The sequence below is a fragment of the Mus pahari genome, chromosome 3 (genome assembly GCF_900095145.1).
Source record: "Mus pahari chromosome 3, PAHARI_EIJ_v1.1, whole genome shotgun sequence".
In the NCBI taxonomy this organism is placed as follows: domain Eukaryota; kingdom Metazoa; phylum Chordata; class Mammalia; order Rodentia; family Muridae; genus Mus; species Mus pahari.
Window position 1 is genome coordinate 143324808 of NC_034592.1, and position 15200 is coordinate 143340007.

Here is a 15200-nt window from a genome sequence, read left to right on the forward strand (position 1 = left end):
CAATCATTCCTGTCTTAAGGACAATAGAACAGGCCCAGAAAAGCCACTCTGCTTAAGGTAGTAAAGCAAGAGTCAAATCAAGTCTCATTAATATGACTCCAGGGTTCAAATTAGCTCCTTGACTTGAATGAACAAACTTTAAAACCAAGCCACATTTGGGGGCAAGAGGCTCAATGCTTGTTTCTGGTTTCCTAAAATGTGGCAATATGGCCCAGAATCGTTTAACCAAACATGAGGCTGAAAGGAGACCAGGGGGAAAATGTGTTAAATTCCAACCAGGCAGAAACATCAAAAGGGTTGCCTACTGGATCAGGAGTTGTTTAAATGATAGCACTTATTTTATCTAAGCCAATACATAGAAAATATTTAGTTCTTTCTTTGTTTCTTAGTTTATGCGTATGAGCATTTTGAATGTATGTAAGTATGTGCACAACTTGGTGCACACTTGGTGCCATCAGAGGTCTGAAGGGGGTGTCAGAGTTACAGATGGTTGTGAGCAACCATGATGGTGTTAGGAACTAAACTCAGGTCCTCTGTAAGAGCAACAAGTGCCTTAAATTGTTGAACCATTTTTCCAGCTCCTGGATCTTGATTTTAAAAAACAAAACCAAACAAACAAGCAAATAAACAAAAACCCCCTATACTTTGGAAAACATAGTTAATATCTATCTTGTAATACTACGGTGAGGCTTTAGCTCAATTTTAACTGTCACAGAGGTTGTACCTTTTGGGAATTTGTAGATCTGAATTACAAGCTCATAGACCTCCAACAACCTACCAGTATTTATCAGAATTCTTCAGACAGAGTCCATTTTTATAGCTCAGCTATAGTACTTCTGTAATTTAAACTTAACATGTTCTCTTCCCACCTCCCTGCTGACATAGTGACAAAAGTCTTCTCACCATCATCTTTCCATGCGGGGAGACGACACACATTCCGACACATGGCTACAAAACTATAAAAATAGTGCTCCAGGCTCTCATCTGACTTCTTGTCCAAACGGGAAATGACACGGAACTGTGTCCAGTCAAAGGTTTTCTTTTCTTGGTCATACACAACACCAAAGGAAGACACTGTTCTATAGAAGTCAGCTTGCTCTCTTCTAGTCCACCTGAGAGTTAATCAGAGGAAAGGTGAGCTGTTTTGTACTTTTAGAAACAGGATCTTGTTGTGACCCTGGGACCCAAGCTGGTCTTGAGTTCAAGATCTTCCTGAGCGCTGGGATTACATGTCTGTATTACTAAGCTTGGCACTGGCCTGTGTATTTTATTAAGTCAAACAGAGTGGAGAGGCTTATCTGCTCCCAAAGAGGGAACTACTTTCAAGTCTTCAGCTCCCTCTTGTATTGATCTCTCTTTTTCAAAGTCAGGGATGTAGACTGTGCTATTTCTTGGTCATCGATTTTAGGAATTATCTAGCTAATCTTTCACTTGTTGGAGATAAAAGCTAAAATATTAAAAATACCACCTGCATTTTGCCTTTCCCTCACGACCATGCTGAATGCAGACTCTGGGGTCTTTCTGTCCCGTCTCATTCAACCTCTCCTACTGAGAAGGCAAGCTCTGACTCCCGTGTTCCCTTAGTTTCTCCCTCCTACTCTGTGGGTTGTGGCCTATGTCCATCACCTCCTCTGGGACACAAAGGTCCTCAACACAGGATTAAGACAGTACTTAGAGAACAGGTAAGCTTATGCGCCCCACCCCAGCTGGGGAAAGAGGTTGGGATGAGGAATCAGAGGAAGAATAAGAAAAAGGAAGGAACTCTGTAGCTGTGCCAGATGCACTTCTAAATGTTGTACTGTCAAGAGGGAGTACAGAGAAAAAAATCAGAATTTTCTATCTTTTAATTTTCTAGATTCTGCTTCAGAAGAAAAATAATCTAAAAGACTGAGAGCTGTAGCTTTTCTGTGTTCATTCCTAGTCTTACTGGCCTTTTTAGCTTAATTCTCATATGATCAAGTAACTATGAGTAACATACATTTTCTATTTGGGCTTGGATTTTATATGTATTTATTGATCTCAAAATCTTGATAAACACGAGATTATAGTAGGACAGCTTCAACACACACTATTCCTTTTGTTGTTACAAGAATCAGGGACTTGAAATGGCACAACACATATCAGTATGGTGTTTTAAAGCTATATTCTCAGAAACTGGGGTCTGACTTTGGGAATCATACAAGTTAGAAAGTCTTCCATCTAGGCATTGTGCACAGAGGGTCTCGGATCTATCTGCCTCCCTATTCACCACTGGAGGCTGTGGTTAAGACATTCTGAAGGCAGTCTGTCACCTGGGACTGCCCAGAATGTCTTAACCCACAGACCTCCAGCTACTAGCCTTTCCCTTGTCCCTTTACCCAGTGACCACTTAGTTTAAAATGCTTTCTTGCCCCGACTGTTACCTTTTTTGGGCTTCCTTGTTGATGAGGTCCATTTCTGAAGTTCTCCTGAACACTTCCTCCTGAACCCAGTATCCTTGGTTACATGGGCCTAAGCTTTCAGGTCTGCACAGCTCCTTGCGGTTGCAGCGCTGGTAAATAGTGACCAGACGCCTGAGTCGAGCAGTGAGGGCAGAGGAAACTGGCCAGGGTGATTTGTCTGGGTCGGAGCCATCCTGGGCTTCAAACATCAGTGAGGACATTAGTATTTACACATGCAAATGCAACAAGAGGGTCTTTCCTTGTTTGTTTAAACACAAAGAAAACAGGCTTAGTGATTTACAACAGCTGCTTTAACACCAGTCAGGAGCGAGGCTAGTGGGAAAGGCAACAATTTTGCTTTAAAAACAGCTTTGCACTGTGGTCAGTGCTGTTCTTGCTCAAATGCACACCTCTTTCTGGAGAGCAGAGTCACTCTACAGAAAGGAAAGAGCAAAATTCTGTTGCCTTCTTCAGTCATAGCTTCTATGCAGCTGACCCTTCCAACTACCAAAGCTCCAGTCAAGATTGAACTGAGATACAAAACACCCCGTACCAGTGCGATTACAGCCCCTTCTTTACGGTGAGATTTCGTCCTGAAGACAGCGCTTGTGTAACTTTCGCATCTGATATTAAGTGGAGGAACTCAGAGACATGTGTCACTCTAGGGAAGCTTAATACAGGTCAACTTACTTTAAGTCTCCTTAAAGATAGCATTGATTTATATAAACTTCACAGTAACTACAAACTGGGACCTTACTTTTCTTTGCCTGCAGTCTCACCTGCCTGGCTGTCATCCTTCTTTTCACCAAAAATGCCATCACTTCCATCACTGGGACTCGCCTAGGGATAAATGAAGCCATTGCATCAGCGAAACTGCAGCCCAGAAGAAACCACTGAGAAAGGCCCTGCTGCAAGGACTATGCATGCACAGAAAAGCCTCCGGACTTCATAAGACCCAGACAGGCCTCACAGCCACAGCTCATTTAGGCAGTTCCTCTCACATGCCCTCCCCCAGAGCTTCTTCCCACAGAGAATCAAGTTAAAGGATGGGAAACTCAATTCCGTTTTATAAGCACCATTTCTGTTTTAGCTGTGAATTTAAATCTCTGCTTTGTCACCACCACTTGCAATTTAACACTGCCATCTCACAAAGTGCATTTCTGTTTTCACTGTGAAAAAGTCACGGTATCGTTCATTCTGGAAATGGACACTATCTTTATAAAACATGACTGCTCCAGACATGGGCCCCAATGGTGTAAAACCCTAGGAACTTAAAATGAACATCTGAAGCTCCACACAAATCTGGGGTAAGAACAGAAGCACAAACTTTGTCATGTGAGTGCAATAATGAAGTTGGCTGAACAGATTGCTTCATTAGCTCTATCCTGTCTCAAAGTGAAACTTGACAAATGTTCTTTACAAATGATGATTTGGGACTGAGAAAGGAAATGCCCAAGTTAAGAATGTTCTACTTGCAAGAAGATATGAAACAGGAAGACTGACAGTGAGTGATGCATACCAGTATAATAAAAACTGTTGACAATTCTGGGTGACTCCTCGTCTAGTGAATTGCCTACTGGTGTTTATTGAAAGCACTTGTTGCCTCTGGACAGGAGACAGGTGTTCTGACACAGTGAAGGTGGACAGACACACGGAGCTTCCAATAATTAAAACGTAAAACATTCTTTTAGGCCCTGAAGCCATGTATGGACCCAGGAGAGAAAACCCTAGAGAAAGTGCAGAGAAAGAAGTCCATTTTCTGAATATGTGTTTCTCCTGTGTAGAATGGGGGTAACAAAATCCTTCACATCCAACTGTCTCACAGATCCAGAAAACTGCCCCAGGAGGCCGAGTCCCTCAGGGTCTCAGGCTAAAACATGGGCCTGAGATACGGGTGGTCTGATCTGAGGTCCAAGTTACCTAAGAAAGGGTACCAAGAGAGTTCAGAAGAAAATTGGCTTTGGAGGTGAAAAGATACTTAGGACTGGGGAGCACTGGCTAAGCTGCCTTCTACTACCCAGAACTGTTTCCTGCTATTTAACAGAGCAGAAACCTGAGGATGCCTCCACATCCTACTTTTTAGGCAGGTGAGCAAAACTAAAGTTATACTACATCTTGTATGTCTGTCTTCCAGCCAATAAGAGCCTTTAGATGTGGCCAGAACATCTGTGAGATACTTTGAATGCTAACATTTTTAAGGATACGGGCAGGGGAAAAATACTCTACAGCATACAAAGCATGGTGGTAGAGTGTACCAGCCTATAAAGCAGAGGGAACGTTCCCTCTCAAGCCATAATGGCAGCTGACAAAGGCTTGCCCACAGCTACAGGCTCCCAGTGTGACGTGAGGTCAGCACACCATTTTCTTCTCCAGTCTATCCAGCAGTTTCTGCTGGTGCATTTAGTAAATGTGAATAATCCTTGAGTAAACACTCACATGGGAAAGTTGTTGGTATGAATAAGTGCATTTTCTGTATCCCATCTTTTGTAAAGGATTTATCCTCAACAGAATGACAGAACATGGCCAAGTAACCAGATGAATGTGAGTTTGATGTACAGGAAGCCAACAGCTGTGGGTACACAGAATGTCTTACAGCTGAGCTCACAGCCTAACATGGAACACCATTTTCTACTTACATGGGGAAGACATGTTCATCTAAGAAATAAGAGTTGACTTCGGGTAAGGGGTTCAGAGTGCTGATGACAAGGGACAGACAGAACACAATTTCTCCATCCCGAGAACAAAGCCTCTGATCCTTGGCTGTGGGCAAAATGCTTCCTTCTCTCTAAGGGCTTCCTTCCTTCTCTCTAAGGGCTTCCTTCCTTCTCTCTAAGGTGCTTTTCTTCTTTTTGAGAATGGAGAAAGTAATACTCAGCTTATTACAGGGTGGTTGTGGAGTGTAATGAGCAATATACATGCTGGCACAAAGCCAGCATTACTAGCTGGTAGCTGGGAGGAGGGAATATTAACAGACACTCAGCATTTCTCCTTTGTCTGGAGTATATGTTTCAGAGGATTACCAACAGCAGTAACAGCACCACTGAGGTCTACTGAGTCTAGGGAAGAAACTGCTGCACAGGCTGCAGTCAGTACTGCGTAAGAATTTTTAAAAATGTATTATTGTTAACAACCAATGTTAGCTGGAGAAAATGTGGAGCAGGGAAGTTGTTACACTAATAATCAATGGTGAGATGAAACTCAGATTCAGAAGTGACCTCTGAGGGGCTTGTAAGTGCTGTGTAGCTCTGTGGGTGAGTGAACACACTGTGCTCCCTTCAAAGTAATGCCAGCAGCTGAATGTGGCATAGCTACGCACATGGTATTTCCCTACTGAGGAGTGGGGACATTTCCTTACTTAAAACTAGAAGGCCTAGCCTTCTCTGCTCATGGCTGCTCCTCCTGCCCCCCATTTTGTCTTGGTTGAGGTGGCAGTGCAGACTTGGGAGGGATCTGCAGATTCAGGGGATTTCTCCTATGCCCTTACCAAATCCCAGTGTCAACACAGCAGTTGGCCAAATAATGAGTATCCTGTAAGTGCTAGGCTCCAGGACTATTCACAGTGGAAAAATCAGAAGTGCTAGTCCTGGGGATGCTGTCTGGTGGGGGAAAGGGAAAGACAAGCAGTGGCTATGGACGCAGTACCAAAGGCAACATAGAACATCAACCAAATTCTTGAGCTAGACACTGAAAAAAAAGTAAAGGAGTTGGTAGAACACAAGCATCTCTGTATCCAGGCAACAAAAGGTCTGACGTCAGAATCAAAAAGTCCCTGCTGATGTTTTCATTTTGCAAGAAAATCAAGCATCCTACTTTTGCATAAATCTTGTGTACAAAGTAGATATAAAACCAAATGTCATAAAGCTCAGGTGTCTTTATTACAGAGCCTGCAGGAGCTAGAACAATGTGAGCAGATGAGGGACACTGCTCGTGTCCTTAGTCTGCTTAGGATTTATGTAGCTGACTGAGACTATGTGCTCTAATTCCGTACAAAGGGGAAAGAATAGTGCCTGTTTGTAAGTACAAATAAAACTTACATACAAATAATACTGAGTTTAGGTTTTTTTTTTTTTTTAAAGATTTATTTACTGCATAGGAGTACACCATAGCTGTCTTTAGACACACCAGAAGAGGGCATCAGATCCCATTACAGATGGTTGTGAGCCACCATGTGGTTGCTGGGAATTGAACTCAAGACCTATGGAAGTACAGTCACTGCTCTTAACCAATGAGCCATCTCTCCAGCCCTGTATTTTTTTTTTTTTTTTTTGGTTTTTCAAGAATCCTATACAGGGTTTCTCTGTATAGCCCTGGCTGTCGTGGACTCTGTAGACCAGGCTGACCTCGAATTCAGAAATCTGCCTGCCGCTGCCTCCACTGGGATTAAAGCCATGCGCCACCACTGCCCAGTGAGTTTAGAGTATCTTAACCCACAAGAAATGGGTTCTTCCTGACTAAAGGTTCCTTACAGTAGGATTTGAACATTTAAGTCAAAATTTCCTTACAATTTTTTTCCCCTCCTTCTCCCTGATCATTGGCCACAATTTCATCCTATTACAGCTTTCCTATTTTAGAAAGCACCCAAGACCCAGTCTAGACACTGGCAGCCGGAACTGCAGCACAGCAAAGACAGCACTTGCCACAAAGTACTGTGCTAACAAAAGCTATTTCATTACTTGTTGTTAACAGAGGTGTTATCTTCCCAACATGCACACCAGTGTGATAAAAACTGTTGACAATTCTGGGTTTGATACCATTCCAAGCACAAATATTCTTAAAACTGTGTGTGATTCATAAAACAACCCAACTTCTGAACTCTGAACCTTGTAGCTGGCAACTGTTTTCTGATCAAAAGTATCACCGATGTCAGAACCGAGAGACAGGAGGAGCAGACCTTATCACTCCCATAGTTCCTCCTAACCTTGAAACTCTGAATGTCTTTAGAGAGAAAGACTAGCGTGTGAAGGTACCAGAGTAGCAAGGAGCTGGAGATGATTTATGTTAAGAAATATAAACGAATCAGGGTCTAGACACAACAGGTCTCATGAAGTCAAAGCTACTGTGGTTGCCTAAATACAATCAATCCAGTCAACACTCTAACGTAGAGCAGGGGATGGGGGTGGAGAGTGGGAGTGTGTGTGTGTGTGTGTGTGTGTGTGTGTTTTAGGCTAATCATGCTCTAATGAGTGCCCACCTGAAGTATATGCTCAGCACTTTGAGCAGTAATAACACCACTTTCCCACTTGGGACATAAACGTTTCAAGAATTTTTTTTCCTGTGTTGCAAAGGATTGAGACACAGTGAATTGAAGGGAATCAGGAAACAAAAAGCTCAGAGAGAATGTATGTAAATAATAAAGAACAGACCAGAACTGAATGTAACTGTGTGATCAGGAGAGTGGAGACTCTGGTTCTAAGTAGAATCACCAAAGGACAGTGCTGTGCAAACTTGTGATCCATGAAACATTCTGATTCAGAACCCATGGCATTTGCCAGACACATCTGTTCTACTGCTCAAAGACAGAGTCTGCTCAAATGGCACTGGGGCTCAGCCTTTGGCTCCTGGGGCATGCACACATACCTGGTAAGTATTTGAGACAATCCCTATCAGAAAACAGGAGAGAGGAGGAAGAAAAACCCTGAAAGCCATTGTTATCTAACAGGAAAAATAGCATAAGACAAAATTCGACAGCTATTTATGATAAAAACTCAGGAACTAGAATTATGGAAATGCCTTTTGTTTCTGAGGGACCTAACAAAAATAATCTACAATTAGTATTATTTTTATAATAAGAATTAAGGGGCTGGAGAGATGGCTCAGTGGTTAAGAGCACTGACTGTTCTTCCAGAGGTTCTGAGTTCAATTCCTAGCACCCACATGGTGGCTCACAAGCATCTGATCTAATGGGATCTGATGCCCTTTCCTGGTGTGTCTGAAGCCAGCTACAGTGTACTCATATATATAAAATAAACAAATAATTATTTAAAAAAATAAAAATGCATTAAAGACATTTACGTATTTTATGTTTATGAATATTTTGCCTGCATGTATGTATATGAACCACATGAGTGCCTGGTGCCCTAGAAATGGAGTTATGGATGGTTATGAGCCACCATGTAGATGCTGGGACTTGAACCCACATCTTCTATGAGATCAAGTGCTCTTAAAGGAGGAGCCATCTCTTCAACCCCTAATTAATATTACTCTAATGATAAGTGTTTTATTTCTAATACCTAAAAGAAGGATATTTATTCCACCAATATTACCCAATAAAGTACTACAAGTTTTAGCCAGTACCATAATCCAAGAAAAGGAAAGAAGTTTTAAAATTTAGACCAGACAGGAATTTTAACTTTGTATTTGCAGATAACGACAAGAATAAAAAAATCCAAAGAAATTCATGAAAAGTGGCCTACAATGGGTAAGCAAGCCCAAAACAGCTGAAGAGTACAGGGCAGGCAGAAAACAGGCACTGGATTTCTCCATGTGGTAAGGAACATGGGAATGGAAGTGAGATCACTGTAACAGCACTTACAACCACTCCCAAGAAGAAACAATGAGACGAATTAACAAATGAGTAGAGCTCACACATTGATGAAAAAAACAGAAAGTGAAATAAAAAAATGATGACAGCCAGCAGCATACAATTTTAATTTTCCTTATTGATAAAAAAGGTTTAATTAACTCCTACTAAAATTTCAGCCAGTCTCTGAAAATATAGAAACTTTTTTTTTTTTATGAATTAAATATTTATTTACTGAGGAAGTCAAAGGAGAACCTGCAGGAGTCAGTTCTCTCTTTCTCTTAGGTGGTCCCAGGGAATAAACTTAGCTTTGGTGTCAAGAACCCTTACTTGCTGAGCCATGTTACCTGACTAGATAATTTTACAGAGAAATTTTACATGACAATTTTACAAAGTTACATAGAGAAGCACAGAATAAATAAAAATCAAATAACTTAAAGAATAGAGTGGGAAGGGATCAGGATCAGTTGGTTCAATTTTAAGACTTAAGACAAGGATGCAACAATTTAGACTATATATACTACTGACAGGATAGAACAGAGAACTCAGCAATGGAGCCTCACAGACAGGCCACCTGGGTTTTCTCAAAGGTATGAAAGTAATTTGATAAGGTTAAGAGTATTTATGGATCAACAGGATGGGAACAGGTTAAATTACCTTGATCTAATTTTTGTTATTTAAATTAGAACTAACCTAAAATGGATCATAAAACTATAAAATGTGGGAGAAGGGAGGGTGGAAGAGGCTCTAGGTTGTCAGGTAACAAGAGCTCTGAGACCTGGCACTATAAACCCCACCCACAAAAGCAAAAGTGAGAAACTCATTTCTTCAAGTTAAAAACTCTTACCACATTAAAGACAACATGGAAAGGATAAAAAGGCAAAACTACAAGGTAAGAGAAAGTATCTGCAAACCACCTATCTGATAGAGAGAAGAGTATCGGCCAGGCAATAGTTGTGCACACCTTTAATCTCGGCACTCAGGAGACAGAGGCAGAGGATTTCTGACTTCAACACCAGCCTGGTCTACAGAGTGAGTTTGAGGACAGCCAGGGCTGCACAGGGAAACCCTGTCTCAAAATCAAAATCAAACTCAAACAAACAAACAACAACAAAACCACAGGATGAGCATCTGGAATCTATCACGAGGTCTAGGACAGCACAATGAAAGTAGAGCACGAGTGAAGGGCGTGAGAACTTGTCCTGCGTAGAGCACAGAAAACAGTGAACCATAAATGCAGGAAGCACAGGAAGCACACAACTTCTTTACTGCCAGTGGGCAGAAAAAAGTCAGCGGCACAGCTACTCCAAAACAATGTCGCAGTTTCTTAAACAAACAAATGTACATTATATAAACAGGTAAATATCATATCCATGTTATAGAATAACAATCAGCAGCCACCCCTGCCCCCAACCTAAAACAAAACCAAAAAGGGAACCAACTACAGTTGGAACAGACAACCACCTGGATAGATTTTAAGATTATGACAAATGAAAACAAATCTTCAAAGGTTCATACTGCATGATTGCATTCTTAAAATGACAGTTATGAAGATGGAGAAAAGGTCAATAATGTGGGCAAACATTATTGGAGGGGCAAACAAATAGTTATGAGATAGAGATAAGACCTGTGTAGTCATTCAAATGTCCTGACCTTGACTCTGTCAGTGTCACCATCTTGAATATGAAATGATTTTACCTCATCTTACTCTGGAGGATACTTGTATAGGGTACTGTGTTTTACAACTATATCTTAAACTGCAGCTATCTGAAAAAATTTTTTAGACTACAAATGAAGTCAAGTTGTATGCTTGAAGTTTCTGTACTAAAGGATGATACAAAGAAAGTGCAGCAATGCAATCCCACGCCCCAAATGATGAAGTCCTCTCTCAGCAGGAAGGAACATGCAGTACCAGAGCAGCCAATCTGACTCACCGTTTGCTTCTGGAGACCATCTAACTTGTCCTCAGCACTGTCTTCTTTATCTATGTTGCCTCTAAATAAAAGCAATTATATACCACTTAGGAGTTATGTTATTACCAAGGGTGCTTGTAAGAAAGCCCTCCAAATCTAAAGGCAAGGTTAGTTCATATTTTTCTCACAGGCATTCAAATCTTAAGATCTTCCTTTTCTTTTCAGAGAACCTTAGAGAGACTAAGAATGAGAGAAACTACCATCGAGACTGTTATCAAGTAGGTGGGTAAAGACTTCCATTCAACTGAGACCTCGCATGTATGAGGCTGTAGCCTTGTGATCTACTCAGGCACACTCTGAGGCTTACTGTTCAACAACACTATCATTGAAAAAGTAACCACAGCCTGTCAAGAGCTGTCTCCACTTACACCTGAAAGAACAACTCTAGTCCAGACAGACAACGATGCTAACCAAGTGCTCACCTGAAGCACAGTGACCACTCTCACAAGGTCCTCTCTTTCTACTGCTGAGAACGAAGGGGAATCATGCCCTCATATATCACACTTGTGACTCGGTTAGCTGCTTCATGTCTCCTGCAAGCCTAACTACTGATGAAGCCTGTCTGTCATGATTCTTCTCTGTTTAGGCAGGAAAGAAGCAGCAGCTGTTTTGCCTCTACCTTAGGTGCGTCACCGGAGTCATCACAAATATAAAAGCTTTGAGCTACACGCAGGCACCTGAACCAGGGAGTGTTTTTCCTGAACCAGGTAATTTAACTAACACCAGGATGACCAGCCACACTAGGCCTTTGTCAACATTTCCCCAAATACACTCTTATTATCCTGACCCAATGCCATAGGGGCATAGAACATCATGGCACCTGAAGTGTTCACAAGGGGTTATCGGCAATGCCATACTTCCATGGCTAGGTCTAACTACAGCTCTGGGCAATTCAAAGCACCTTGTCCTTAGCCGAGGAGAGGTCTGGCCAAAGCTGGTAGTACACATCTAAGAGATAAATTCTACTTTCTAAACATTTTTCTATCTTGGAGATCTATAGGTTTTAGCTGTTGCTTTAGTTTTCCTGAGAACTCACACATTTGGAGATTATGCCAACAATAAATAAAAGTAAGCCAAAGAGAATGCTTCTATACATTTTTGCATACTACCCTTCACTATGTTGAACTACTTGGGAGGATACATGATTCTGGAACAAAGCCAGCAGTCACATGAGGACCTTTATGATCAGGAAGGCTGTACTTGCTGGGCCTGCGTAGTGTTTTGCTGGGGGAAGAGATATAATTCCCCTGAGAGCCCTCTGACCAGAATGAGATGACTATGTTCAACAAGCAGGCAGGATAATCCGCCTGGGCAATCCACGAAGGACAGGAATTGGGATTTGGTCCAAAGAACAAGTCTAAGGCATAGCAGGATGAATCCAAAAGAAGCAATTTGAAGGGCATGGGCTTAAGAGAGATGTTGGACATTGAGGGAAACTGCTGATTTGAGTGAGAAATGTCCCCACAAGCTCACATCTCTGGATACTTGGTCCCCAATTTGGAAGCTTATGGAACCTTTATGAGGCTGCCTTGCTGTAGAGGAAGTATATCATTGGGATTAGGCTTTGAGACTTACAGCTGGCTTCCACTTTCTGTAGCCATGAAATGTGATCAACCAGCTTCCTGTTCCCGCTGCTATATCCTTTTCCCTCTATTACAAACTCCCCTTTGGAATATTAAGACAAAATAAACTCTTTCTTCTGTAATGTTCTTGGTCATGGTATTTCATCACAGCAACAGAAAAGCATGAATACATAAAGATATAGAGTCTTGGTGTATGTGAACTAGGATACAAGTTGGTGGCAAGGCATGTGACATCACAGTGGGCCTATATGGCTTCTCACCTTTCAGGAATTTCTGAAGTTCCATCTGTAACACCCTGCTCTGCAGAAAGGGACTTTTCATCAGGCATGCCGACTTTCTCCAGGAAGCAGAGCGCTGGGTCAGCCCGCATGGCATTGTACCTCTCATAACCTGAGCAGGCAATGACAAGTGTCAGAAGTCAGGTCAGAACCTACCCGATCTGCTCCTGGTCTGAGACACTCACTTTGTCTCCTTTACTCAGTAAAAACCAAGGCAAAACAAACTCAAAATAATGCTTATTCAGGATTAATGTGATCCTATGAGGTGCCCTAATGGGGAGATTCTGGAGCTACTAGAGAGACTTCTGAGCAGTTTCTCACCAAAACTACAATTTGTGTAAACATCAAGTTTGTAAACAGATGCAGGGGCCCAACAGTTCTTACTGGCTTGCTGCTCTGTACAGCAAAGGGAAACATAGGAGTTACTTTTACAATCTCTTCCCCCTATTCCAAAACTCTGACAACTGTTATGTCCCCAATGGGCTTATTTTCATATAGTCCAACTCTATCTCATGAGTTAGAAAAGGAAGCTGAACAAAATGACGGAAGTGCTGAATTGTGAACTGGACCATGGTGACAGTTTGCTGGGTTACTAGACTTGGCCTGGTATTATAAACCCAGTACCACAAAATCCCAATACACACTTGCCAGGGCTTTGGAATTGCTCCTCATAACATTTAGAGTAAACAAAAGGAATATTTTTGATCCAGAAGATAAACTTTAAAGACAATGAAACAATGAAAAAATGCTTCATGTGTTTGCACGTGGAAGCCAGAAGTTGGTGTTAATGTCTTCTTCTATTGCTCTCCTTAATTTCTGAGACAGGGTCTCACTGACTACTTAGGGTGGCTCACCGGTGAGCTCAGGTCAACTCTCTCTCTGTCCTTTCCTCAGTTCCCAGTGTCAAAGTTTCAGGTGCATGCCATCATGTCCAGCTTTTATGTAGGTGCTGGGGATACAAATTTAGGTCCTTGTGCTTATGTGTCAGGCACTTTCCAGATCAGCCACTTCCATAGCTGCCCCCGCCCCCTTGTGCTTTAAAGCAGGAGGAAGTCTGGTATTTTACTGAATCTAACAAAATCTTTTTTTGTGTGCTGAGTAGGGTTGGGGGTGAGAAGGTGTAGGGTCTCCTGAAGGCAGTATAGAATACTGTAATCTTGTAAGACAAGGCTTGTTTAAGTTAAAGACTAAATCTATTGTCAAACCAACCTTCCAGTCCTACCATATACTCCTGATGTCATGACCTACCTATCACAATGGGCTGTACTCCCCAGAAACTGTAAGTCTTTTTCCTAAGCTGCTTTTGCCAGGGTATTTTACTGGAGCAACAGAAAAGGAACTAATATGGTTGGAAAGAGTGCCTACTGTGAGAGCATCAAGGTACGAATTCAGAACTCTGACATCCACATAACAAAAGAAAGCATGGCTGCGTGCGCCTATAATCTTAGTGCTGGGGTTAGGGGATAGGAAGGTCCTTGGGACTTACTGATTGTCTAGCCTAGACGTAAAATGATGAGCTCCTGGTCTAGTGACAGAAACTGTCTCAAGAGAATAGGTGTAGAGTGACAGAGAAGGTACCCAACATCTGCCTCTGGCTGTCACATGCACACAAGTGTGCATATCTGACAACCCCGTCTCCAGTGAACAAGACGGATGCAGTTCCACCGTAAGTACAAATAGGCAAGAGAGGAGGATAAAATATCAAGCTCATTCTTTGTGACCACAGCTGCCCTTCTGAAGTTTATTAGTAATATATTATGGAACTCCTGAGTCACACACTCATCTGGTCAAGACTCCCAAATGGGCAGCTGTACGATTTGGTTTTCAGAATTGTCACAATCACACAATGGAATTGTTGGGTGTTTGCAGGGATATATATATAGCCTAGTCTACATTACTTGACAGGGATGGGATGGGGGGTTTGTGGAGGGGTAACAGGAAGGGAGTATCATTTGAAATGTAAACAAATAAAAATGATTAATAAAAAAAACCAAGATTGGATCTGTATTTTATATCACGTATTATGCTAAGTTCTGTATTTCTTATAAGATACACACATAAACAATTCCCGTAGATATTAAAAAAAGAATAAGCTTCCTGGGTAACTGATCTGGAAGGATCAATTTCTTAAAAACATACCGTGCTTGAACACGCCAATGAGAAGGGACTTATCAGCTTCAGCATCCCACCAATCCACTGGGATCTCCACATAGTCAATGTCAGGCAGAAGCACATCCAGCTCTCTGTGGTAACAAGAGTGTGGTCTCAAAGCTATTGAACCCTGGTATGAAGCCACATTCCTGGCTGAATGCTTAAGTAATAACAGAGACAACTGATGAGGTGGCAGCTCAGTATCTCTTACTGCTCACGAAACTGTCTAAAACAAAGATTCCACTTGAGACTACAGGAGAGCCTACCCTCAGGTG

The 15200-nt window shown here is 41.9% G+C and overlaps 1 protein-coding gene across 2 annotated transcripts in view; it reads right to left on the reverse strand.

Annotated features, from left to right (window-relative positions):
• The window catches only part of Chd6 (chromodomain helicase DNA binding protein 6), a 112143-nt gene that overhangs the window by 18592 nt on the left and 78351 nt on the right, over positions 1-15200 (reverse strand). The window contains exons 24-29 of one of the 2 annotated variants that reach the window (XM_029536310.1): positions 14914-15017; positions 12757-12886; positions 10875-10935; positions 3200-3260; positions 2403-2619; positions 904-1112 (exon numbers count right to left, since the gene is read on the reverse strand). In XM_029536310.1, the coding sequence (XP_029392170.1) occupies positions 904-1112; positions 2403-2619; positions 3200-3260; positions 10875-10935; positions 12757-12886; positions 14914-15017 (782 nt within the window). The remainder of the gene's footprint in view (positions 1-903; positions 1113-2402; positions 2620-3199; positions 3261-10874; positions 10936-12756; positions 12887-14913; positions 15018-15200) is intronic. The other variant, XM_029536311.1, reaches the window with a different exon arrangement.